Source organism: Phalaenopsis equestris, unplaced genomic scaffold (assembly GCF_001263595.1).
Source record: "Phalaenopsis equestris unplaced genomic scaffold, ASM126359v1 Scaffold000002, whole genome shotgun sequence".
NCBI classification, from domain to species: domain Eukaryota; kingdom Viridiplantae; phylum Streptophyta; class Magnoliopsida; order Asparagales; family Orchidaceae; genus Phalaenopsis; species Phalaenopsis equestris.
Genome location: NW_018164444.1, coordinates 57,271,079 through 57,283,026, shown reverse-complemented (window position 1 = coordinate 57,283,026; position 11,948 = coordinate 57,271,079). Strand labels below are relative to the sequence as shown.

Sequence of the window (11,948 nt, the reverse complement as noted above, 5' to 3'; positions counted from 1 at the left end):
CAAATGGCAAAAGACACTCACCAACTGAGCTTGACTCAACTTACTACTATACTAAGGATAAATATTATTCTTATTTACATACTTTATTCTTATTTACATATATTTACATACTGATAGCAATAAAATATATATATCTAAATTTTTTTTGCCCTTCATGAAAAGTTTATGGATCTTAATATTTTTGGACGAGAAAAATGGTTTCGCCCGAAAATAGTGGGCAACTGATACGCCAATAACAAATTTTTATCATCCGTCACGAATCTCGAGGTAATATTTTGAGTAAAGAATATTCAAATTTTGATAAGAAGTCATCGAGAGCTCCGATTTCAAAAACCTTATAGTCAAACTGGCCGACTGATATCAAAGTTAGTCAACTACGAGTCAAATCAGGCCCAGATTAAGTGATTAAATCATTATTAGAGGATGTTTGGAGGCATTTGAAAGGTCAAACATATGTAAAATCTAACAAGTTCATGATCAAATCGAGCATCTAGACAAGACGAATCCAACGGGCCCAAAATTGCTCAATTCCAACATCGTTAAGGCACTCAAATGTCTATCAGACATCATCTGATCTAGAGAAACTCTCCGGACCGTCCGATCAAAATAGTTCATATTCCCACATTAATTGCACCCAAAACACTATAATAGAGCTCCAACATTCACATGAGGGGAGAAGGCTGGAGAGAGAACTTGAGGTTTTGAGAAAGAGCTCAAGTCCAACATCATCCATGTCATCGTCGGTTTATCTTCGTCGACCACCACCGATCATTGGTGACCACTGCAGACCTCTGTCGACCACCGTCGACAACCATTGACCACCGTCGATCACCATTGACCGTCATCCACAGTTGATCATCTGCGACCATCGTTGACCGGACAACATCAGACGACGCTGTAATCTGAAAATCTAATAACCCTTTTTCGTCATCGTTTATCTTCGTCGACCACCACCGATCATTGGTGACCACTGCAGACCTCTGTCGACCACCGTCGACAACCATTGACCACCGTCGATCACCATTGACCGTCATCCACAGTTGATCATCTGCGACCACCGTTGACCGAACAACATCAAACGACACTGTAGTCTGAAAATCTAGTAACCCTTTCCCGTATGTGGGACATAGTAACCCTTTCCCGAGTAACCCTTTCCCGTATGTGGGACAAGGGGCCGTTGTAATCATCAACATATAGTAAATTTTTAGAATTGGGCCAGACCCCGTGATTTTTTCCATTTACGAGTTTTCCACGTAAAAACTTATAGCATCATCACTGGTTGTTTCACTTTCATATGAGTGTATGTTGAATCATTGTGCAACGCTAAGCTGATAATCCATTACTCTAAGGCCTCAAATTTTCCAACACGCATCAGATAGAGAAAACCTTTATGTAAGCGACAATTACACTATTAACTACAAATCTAGTGAGCATATTGTTAAAGATTATCATGCAAAGATCCATTTTTAAGCATACACCTAACTAGGGACAATTTATATTACTTTGCTCATACATCAATCTTCTCCTCGGTGAATATGAATTTTTTTTTTAACACAATATGTAAGACATTAAAAAAGGACGTCAAGGAGACGAGAAAATAAAATATTTTTCCAATTCATCGCCGTAGGCTGACCAAGAATATATCTTGAGCGTGAAAAAGAGAGAGGAGGAAAAGATATGCGAAAGGGTCAAAGCCCTCGCGAATCAAAACTTGATGGCTAGAGCAAAGAAGGCTAAAAGAGAAGAAAAGGAAACAAAATCAAACCCTAATATTAAATACTTTATGACATTTGGATTGTTAATCCGATCCTTCGTACAAGTAAATCATCATTAAATTAAAGCCTTAATACGTACTTATCCCTTTCCTTAATGATCAGGGGAGCAATAATTGAACTTAATTGATTTCAATTTAATAATTAGTCCGCATAATTTTGGTCTGCTGGCTTGTGGCTGGTCGTCATATTTCTATTCGCGTTTGAACGAATAAAAACACCCAACGGGAAACCCACGCTACGGGGCGGGTTCTTTTTCATGGTCCCATTTGCGGTCGTCTCAACGCTTCGTCGGGCTTCTGGTTGCTTCGTCGAGTTCCCTTTCCCATTCTCTCAACCCACCCGTTCCGGGAGGGTGCAACTCTCCTTTCTCTCTCTACGAAAACTAGTCGGAGCCACCGCCGCCCCTCTCTCTCTCTATCACTTTGCCGGTTTATTTCTCTGTTTAGACGGAAAGAGAAGCCTGAGAAGGGGTCAGCCCTCTTTCGCCATTTCCGGCCTTCTTTGTTCGTCGGCTCATACCGCCTTTTGTCGCGTGTTCTTCTCGCAATCATTGGCGGGATGACCCCAATAAATGTTTTATCTTTCTCCTTAGCGGCCGAGCGATCTCAGTTTTTTGTGTTCGGGACCAAACCGTGGTGAATCGGAGGGGTTTGCGGTGGTCTGTGGCTAGGTTTTTTCTTCCTACGCTCTCCAAAATTTGAATTTTTTTTTTTGATAGTCGATTGGGCTGAGGTATATCGCGAGAAGGCTTCAGGAACATGCTAGCGGCTTCGCTCAAGGTTTGTTTGAGGCTTCTTGGTCTTGCGGCACTTTTAGTTTTTCCTTTTCTTTGTTGTATAATCTTATTTCTTTTCTTGGTTTTTCTTTATTTGCAGTGAGATTGGCGAATTTGATACTCTGGAAGTTTGAATCAATGGCTTTTATATACTATGTAATAGTTGCTTTTCCATGCACTCTTGGTGCGATTGCATTGGCTTTGATTCATATTTATCGGCACCTGTTGAACTATACGGAGCCCACTTTCCAGCGATATATAGTTCGCATAATCTTCATGGTCCCGGTAAGCGACAAAATGTTGCAGAAGGGATTTTCTGCTGCACAACGCTGTTTTTCTCTCCTCTTCCCACTTTTAAGTTTAAAAAAGTCTACCTTTGATACAAAAATGTACCTTTTTGTTGAATTGCTATTTTTCTTATGTGCAGTACATGCAGTGCCTTGTTCTGCTTATTAATGTAATATTTGGTGCGATAATTTCACAGTTTTTCTCATAGATTCATATACTATTTGATGCACATGCCTTGTTTTCACTGATAGGAGCGGAATTCCTATGACAGAGTTTGTCGCATTCCAAAATGGCCGTACTTTATGTGATTTGCTGCATCTTTTATCTGTTTAGTTCTTATTGAACGCTCATTACCCTCTAAGGACGCAATGTACAATATTGATTTTAATATATTATTTTAGTTAAAGAGGCAAGGATAATAAGATTTTGGAGACCTGAACCTTTGAGGAAATTTTTACCTTGTTAAGCTTAGCAGTTTGGATGTTTAGAATCTAAAGGAATGTTAATCATGAAAGTACCTAAACTTTGGAAAAAGGATGCAATTGGAGTTTACCTCTCGAGTTATATGCTTGCTTCTATTTATTAAAATTTGATATTTATTTTTTCTCTGTTATTTTTAATGGCTAAGAATTTTCTTTCCTTGCAGGTATTTGCCCTGATGTCTTTCCTATCACTTATCTTTAACGAGAGATCAATATATTTTGATTCAATTCGTGAAGTGTAAGTACCTTAATAATTATTTGTTGGAATGCATTGTTATATAATGTATTTTATTAATTTGATCTATTTCTTTTTTTGTTTTGTCAAAGATTCTTTATTTATGCAACAACTTTTGGTTGTGATCATTTAGAAAATTCTCTTAATATAGTAGAAATTTGAACATGACAATGGTACCACAGAAGACACAATTGAGATGGTAGCATATAAAGCATCCCTCATTGTCTTCTGCACGCAGCGTTGAAGTTTCTGAAAGAAAAAAGATGTGACAACTTGTTGAAAATTCATTATAATCTTGCAGTCTGTTTGTTAAGCTTTTTTTTAGATGTGTGGATTTATCTTTTGTTCAAATCTCTCATATTAAGCTCCACCCCTAGATACAAATGAAAAGAGAGAGGCAAAAGTTTCATTCTAATGTAAGAATTAAGGAGCTAATTATTCTTTTATTAAATTTTCATATCATTGGTGACATGGGGATTGAGTATGTGTGGCATCATTATGTTTTTTTTTCTTTTTATTAATAAACATTGATAATTTTGTATTTGTAGGATTTATTTTTAGTCAGATTAAGCATATTCAGGAATAAATTTCTCCATACTCTTTCAAGCTTTTTAGCATTGCAGCTATTGGTTGAATGGTTTATCTCGAAGGATCATTAGGAGTACCAAATTGTAACAAAGGTTTTTATTTTGTCTATTTTCATCTAGTTTCAATGATAGGGCCCTTTAATGTATGGTATTTGAAACCTCCGTCGAGTTTTGGTAGCATTTTTTGCTATTTGTATGATCCACCGCATCAATATATTTTCCATTTAAATAGCATCTAATTGTATGTCAAGGCCAGTTACTAACACTTTATTTTCGAGTCATTTGAAAAATTTTTGTGAAGAAAAAGTTTTATAATGCCCAAAGTTATCTATTGAATTATATTGGATTATAACAAAATTTCAGTCTTATCCATGCAATTCTCTAGTTGAGGCCACAATCATACAAAATTGATGGTTTGTGGGGCCCAACATCAAATTAACGAAAAGAAAACATTTTTATTGCGCGGCCTGGCTTGAGCCCTGCCAAAGCATGAAAAAAACGTCTTTTTGTCATATTTGGATTCCGCCAATTTGCATAGAGTAATCATTTTTGTCATTTTAGATCCCGTCAAATTGGAAAAAAAGCCTATTTGGTCTCATTCCAGTTTAAGGTTTAGGAATTTTTTCATTTGCTTTTGCGCTTGTACTCAACAGCTAGGGTAAGGGAGATGAAATTCTCTCTCGACCGGGAAATGTTGATGGAATTGCAAAATAATTGTATTTATGATTTTATACTAGTTTTATTGTATCTAATTAATGATTTTATTGGAGTGTTATTTTACCATTGTAATTAGTGTTATTTGGGCGTTATCATGGTGGTATTATGATATTATTTTTATATTATTGGTTTTGAACTATACATTTGTGTTGGAGTAAATTGGTGATATGCAAACATTTTCATGGTTTTATACTAGTCTTATTGGATCTATTGATTGGTTTTGTTGGAGCGTTTTTTTGGCCGTTCCAATGGTGGTATGTTGAAATTTGCAGTTCCCCGAGCCTGTAAGTGTGTGCATTGATCCAATTGCGGATAGGTTGCTTCGTGCAGTGGTCTATAATGAGAAGGAAACATATAAACAATATTATGCATATGCACATAAAATTGGATTTATTGTGGGAAAGGACCACGTTAGTTTTTGACTGAATTCAAAGAGTATTAAGACAAAATTTCATTTGTGGTAAGACTGATCTCAAGAAAGAATTGAATAACATAATGTGACAGCGAAGTTCAGAAGATGAGACACAAGGACTTGTTGTTCAACCATAATCCGATATATTGTTGATGTGAAGGTAACTGGTCTGTTAAGAAATTTATAGAAAGTCATAACTATGTTTTGGCGGCGGACGTGATAAACATCTATTGCGTTCTAGCAACAAGATGAGCGATATCAATACAGAAGTGTTCAGATCGATGACACAATCCGAGATTAGAACAAACGATGCATTTAGTTTTCTGGCTACAGAAGTCAGTGGGATCAATACAGAAGTGTTCAGATCGATGACACAATCCAAGATTAGAACAAACGATGCATTTAGTTTTCTGGTTACAGAAGTCGGTGGAGAATGCTTATAATTTCATACAAAGAGAGAATAGTTCAATTTGAAAATGGGGACGCTAATTTTCTACTACAATTGTTCATTGAGGCAACCTGAGGATACCATATTTGCATGAGACGTCCAAATTGATGAGTTTGATAGTTTGTTGAATTTCTTTTAGAGTGATGAGATATTCAGATTTGATTACGATTGCTTTTGGGATGTCATAATATTTGATATAAGTTATAGATTAAATAAATATAATTTATGCTGTGCTCCTATCATCGGTGTGAACCACCACTGACAGAATGTTCTATTTGGAGTTGACTTTCTGTTAGATGAAACTGTTGACTCATTCAACTGACTATTCAAATCATCTATATGGATAATGTATAACAAGCACCCGAGAACAATATTCTTTGATTAGAATCAAATAATGGTCAGAGTCATTGAAGAGTGTCTGCCGCACTGTTCTATTTGGAGTTGACTTTCTGTTAGATGAAACAGTTGACTCATTCAACTGACTATTCAGATCATCTATATGAATAATGTATAACAAGCACCCGAGAACAATATTCACTGACTAGAATTAAATAATGATCAAAGTCATTGAAGAGTGTCTGCCGCATCTGCCGCACGCCATACATAGATTATGTTAATAACATATTTATAAGCAATTATCTTCAAAAGTCCATTGTGGTGTGGGCAGCAAGAGAGTTAATGAGTTTTTTTATAAATGCATGGGTAGTTGCCACTCCGAAGAGGAGTTTAAAAAAACCTGGGGTGCAATGATTGAGCAAGGAAATCTATACGAGAATGCTTAGTTGAATAGTTTGTACAATATCCAGACATAAATGGTCAACGACCTTCACGAGAATGCTTAGTTGAATAGTTTGTACAATATCATACATAAATGGTCAACAACCTTTGATAAAAAAATATTTGGGATGATGATTCTATCAACTTAAAGAAGTGAGTCCACGAATAACATCTGTTATGGTATCTTCAAGCCAACAAGCACCAACACTGAAAGTTTTTTGGGTCTTGAAAATGTCATAAAATTTTGGCGAATGAATGAAAATGATGAAGATTTTAAATTTGAACAGTCTGCAATTATTCCCGTTGTAAAAAATAGATCCGCGTTGAGGCAGAATGCTTTAGTTTATACGAGGAAGTTATATTCAATTTTTGAAGCAGAGTTACTACATATTTTTTGTGGACTTTCTGCGGAGTGCTCCGCCACTGGAGATTCATAATTTTACATTAGAAACTTAGATAATAAGGACACAGACAGACCTTGGATTGTTAAAGTCGACAAAAGTAATTCTAAAATTACATACAGTTGCAAAAAATTTGAAATGATGGGTTTATTATGTGCTCACACTTTAAGGGTGCTTAAACTTGAGAATATAACAATTATCCCTGATAAATATATATTATTATGGTGGGCTGTTCATGCAAAAAAGGATATATATAACAACTATGGGTATAAATATCTCAAGGATACTAAAAGGTCACAAAGTTCTTCAATTGAACTCATATATTCATCTCACATTCATAAATTTGCATATCAGATCAATACAACAACGCAAGTTAATGAACTTGTTAAGAAACACGTGTTGGAGGCATTAAAGAAATTAACAATCGAATTTGATGTCATATTGAATGAGAGAGACCATGGGGGAAAACCAATTTCAAATAAGAAAAGAACACCAAATATACAACACAATTTGAATGATCCAACGAAGATGCGACCAAAATGAATATCTAATGCAAGGTTAAAAGGCTATTCGGAGAAGATCATGAGAGTAAAAAGTAAGCTTTACCTATATTAATAAACGTATGTTCATGCATGCTACATTACTACTCCCTAACACGAAACATTGTATTACAAGAAAAGAGAAAGAAACTAGTTCAAGTCAAGATAGATTTCACGCATGCGACCCACCATAATACCATCATAATAAAACCCAAGTAACACTAATTACAATGACAAAATAACATTCCAATAAAATCATTAATTAGATCCAATAACAGTAGTTAAACATCATGTTAAAACCTAAACAACACCCAACTACCCTTCTAAGCCAAAACTACGGACAAAAACAACCATAATACCAAAAGAATAATACCATTAAAAGGCAATATAAAACTCAACTAAACCGAGTAATTAGAATCAATAATACAACTATAAAACCATAAAAATACCTAAATAACACCACGTCCACCCTCCAACATAACAATAACGTTACAAACAAATAATACAATAATCACACCAAACTAACACTGCAATACTATCATTATGACGACATGAATAACACCAGTAAATACATAGTAATAAGCTCACCTGCTGAATACTTCCAGATGCAACTAATAAGCTCACCTCATTCGTATCATTTTCGCAATTATTTTGTGATTCCATCAATATTTCTTGGTCGAGGGAGAATTCAATCGGCTACCTTATCCTAGTTGTTGAATACGAACGCAAAAGCAAATAAAAAAAATTCCTAAACCCAATATCGGAATGAGACTAAATAGGCTTTTTTCTAATTTAGCGAGATCTAAAATGACAAAAAGAAATACTTTATGCGAATTGACGGGATCTAAATATGACAAAAGATGTTTTTTTCATGCTTGGGTGGGGCTCGGGTCGGGTCGTGCCGTAAAAAAACATTTTTTTCCATAATTTGATGTTGGGCCCCGCATTTCCACCTGTCAGCTTTTAATTAGAAACCACACACAAGTCTGCATACGGTTTCCAGACTGAATAATTTTTCCCATTTTCAAAGGCTCTTCAGTTTTCATTATCAATGGCTCTTCGGTCTTCATTCTCACAAGACTCTCTTCGATTTTCGTTTACTTGGGCTCAGATTCCATCTTGGTGAGAAATGACGAATTTACTTCGACCGGTGAACTACAACACTAAACCCTAAGCTTTTTTTATTCAAGAAAGCAATCCAACACCCTAAACAAATGGTGAATGACGGTGCTTTATGCTCAGGCGATGTTTTGTTTTCCGAAAGGATGATCTAACGTTTTGGTAAGACGCGCGGTTTAATTTTTAGGTGCTTAGGCGAGACACGGGTCGGGTCGCACAGTAAGAAAATAGATATTTAATTATTTTTATGTTGGGCCCCCACATTTCCACGTGTCAGGTTTTAATTGGACACCACACGTAAGTCTGCGTGCAGCGTCCACTCTGAATAAGCGCTCTAAAAGAAGATGCCTTTGTGCATGCCATTTATATATGGCATATGTTCATGGATTGATTATATGGAATCAAGTGGAAAGTTATGCGATTTGAGGAATTTTTTGGAAGATCAAGGGGTGTAGAATTATTAGAACAAAGATCAAGTATATGATGTGCAATTTATTCTATGTAATAATGGGAAGTTTGAGTGGAATATACCATAATATCAAGTAATACATAGGTGTGATTAGTTTTAAGTATCTCGATTCTATAATATGAAGTGCGAGAAAATTAAAGGGGAAAATATGATTGTGTTAAATGTGAGTGGTAACTATGGAGAAATGATTTGAGAGTAGCATACAATTAGGCGACTTATAGTTAAATTTTGTAACATTTGAATCAATTTGTTTTTATGGCATGGATTTGATTGTTTTTTATTTATTATTATTTTTTTAATGGATTTGAGTGTTGAATGATTAAGTACTCACATAAAGTTTAGCATGGCAAAAATGATAATGTTTAAATGGATATGTGACAAAACTAAGAGGATATATTGCTTATGATTAGGATGATGGAAGTTGCACCTATTGGAAGTAAGTTTGTAGAAAATAGATTTAAATGATTTGACATATTCAATGGTGGATGGAAGATTTACTGATAAGATGACAAGGTAAATTAATTGAACTATCATAAACAAAAGGTGTTGATCAATAGTAATGTATAAAGAATTCACAAAAAAGAATTTGAAAGAAAAAATAATTTAAGTTCTCGAGTGACATTTGGCATGAATGATTCAAGAAAAAGAATTTATAAAGCTCATCCTCAATGGTTGCTATGTGGTTAATAATGATTGATTTTCATCACATTCATTTTCTGTGCAAAGATTAAAGTTGGGGCATATTTGTGTGGTCACTTATGAAATCAATGTTCTCCTTCAATCTCATTGTGCACTAATAAATGGCCACACCTTTTGTTTCATAATAAATAAATGCAGTGTAAAAGAAAAATAAAACAAAATATTAATTAAAAAAAAGAGAAGGGGAATAAGGAGGCGATTATGAGATTAGAGAAAATAAATGCTTTATAAATGTGAAATGTGTAATAACTTTTGAACACAACCCCTTGAGGGTGGTTTAGCACCATTAATAAACATATTTGCCTTTAATTTTCACCCTCCTTTATTGCAACGTAAATCTAGCTATAGTTCTTTAGTTGCACCCTAGTAATTAGATGTAATGTTAAAATCTGGGCCAAAGCTGTTTCTAAAGCCTCACAGTTTGAATCAAAATCTTGTTCTAAGCGGGCCTTTGTTTTCATGCACCTTTGAATTTTGCCAATGTTTAAGAAGCAACATTGTTAGTGTTATTTTATAATTGCAGCACATCATACATCTTGCAATTTCTTTGTCTGGTGTTTCATCGTTCCTTAAAATGCATCTTGATTTTTGAAGACTATTTTTTTTTGTGATGGTATTATATTGGGTTGTTTGGGCATATTTGTGATGGAGAATAGTAATAGATTGATAAAATAAATGATAAAGGATTATGAAGGAACTGCGTGAACTAGAGATAATATGAATAGCAGTTCAAAAAAATGCACAAAATCAAATTAGCAGCACTTCAAAAGATAAAATAGAGACTAATGATTTATAAGATTGACCCAAAATAGTTGAGGAAATGAGGCTAGTGATGATGGTGGTGGAGATCTCAATTTGCATCTCAACTTAGTTTTTTATTTATCAGAACATTTAAGTTTGGGCAGCTATTTAAATCATTTTTACGATTATTGATGATTTAAGCAATTTACATCTTGTCCATCTCCATTTGCTTTTAGTTTAGTTTATGTGTACTTTTTAGAGTCTTAACCTTTAGACCATAAAAATATTGTTTAACTCAATTTATCTCGATGTTTTTGCCTTTGCTTTCTGCACCTAGGATTTCAATGTAATCATTTTTATGTAGAAGTGATATTTATCGGCCTCTCCTTGTTAAAGTCAGGTGTTAAATATGTTCTAGCTCCTTCTAGGCTAGTTTGCCTAAAGTATTGGACCTTAGTTTTAGTATTGAGTTCAAATTTTCCTTTGTTAGAAAGTGGATGGAAATGGCTCTGGTTTTTTTAATCATTTTCATAAAGGTGAGTACTGTGTTTTATTTATGATAGTCTAGATGTTACGCTTCTGATGATATAAAGTCAATTGGAAAATTAGTTAACTAGAGATTATTTAGACTAATTAGGGATCAATAAAATGATTATGATCATAACTTAGGCTAATTATCACTGATTAGCTAAGCAATACTAGATAGGCTAATCAATAAAAGATTAATTTAATTAATGATTAAATTAAAATTATTAATTGGAGTTAAGAGATTATATAAGGTAATCAATTATGTATTAACTACTAATTAGGGATTAAATAATATTGAATTTAATAAATTGAATAAAATTTGAATTTTGTGGCGGACAAGTCATCAGTCATTCTTACGATAATATTATAAGTAGTCTTATACTATTTAATAGATTAATAAGGTAATTGATGATTAATTAGACAAATTCATTATTAGATAAATCTAAAAAAAACTTAAATCACACACAATTAATTAAAATCTGGTAATTTTTTTTTAAATTGTTAATACGACTATTGAGTTACTTGACTAGAATACTAATTAAGGTTCTGTTTGGGGCGGCTTTTCTCATGGCGACTTTTCTCATGCGGCGCGACAACAAATCGCGAAAAGTTACTGTTTGGCTCTCGGCTTCGTGGCAGAAGGATGTCAAAGCCGCCAGAAAGCGGGCCGCGGGATCAACCCCGCGGCCCCAGCTTTCGCCCGCTAAATATTCCAAATTGTCGCCTCTGCCCTAGCGTTCTTCTTCCCACGCCGTCTCGCCTCTCTTCTTCTCGTGCCGTCTCGCCTCTCGCCTTCGACCAGGTCTCTCATCTCTCGCCTCGACCAGCCCTCTCGTCGTCTTGCCTCTCTCCTTCGACCAGGACCGCGCCCTCTCCTCTCGCCTCTTGCCTTCGGCCGGGTAATCGATCTCTTGTCACCTCACTTGTAATCGTTCACTTGTAATCGATGAAAATAA

General features: G+C 35.0%; 1 protein-coding gene across 1 annotated transcript in view; it reads left to right on the top strand.

Annotated features, from left to right (window-relative positions):
- The first annotated feature begins 2,033 nt into the window (after window positions 1-2,033).
- Window positions 2,034-11,948, top strand: part of LOC110031693 (transmembrane protein 184B-like) — a 25,031-nt gene continuing 15,116 nt past the window's right edge. The window contains exons 1-3 of the mRNA XM_020735033.1: window positions 2,034-2,554; window positions 2,651-2,835; window positions 3,485-3,558. Of these exons, the coding sequence (XP_020590692.1) occupies window positions 2,689-2,835; window positions 3,485-3,558 (221 nt within the window). The 5' untranslated portion in view covers window positions 2,034-2,554; window positions 2,651-2,688. The remainder of the gene's footprint in view (window positions 2,555-2,650; window positions 2,836-3,484; window positions 3,559-11,948) is intronic.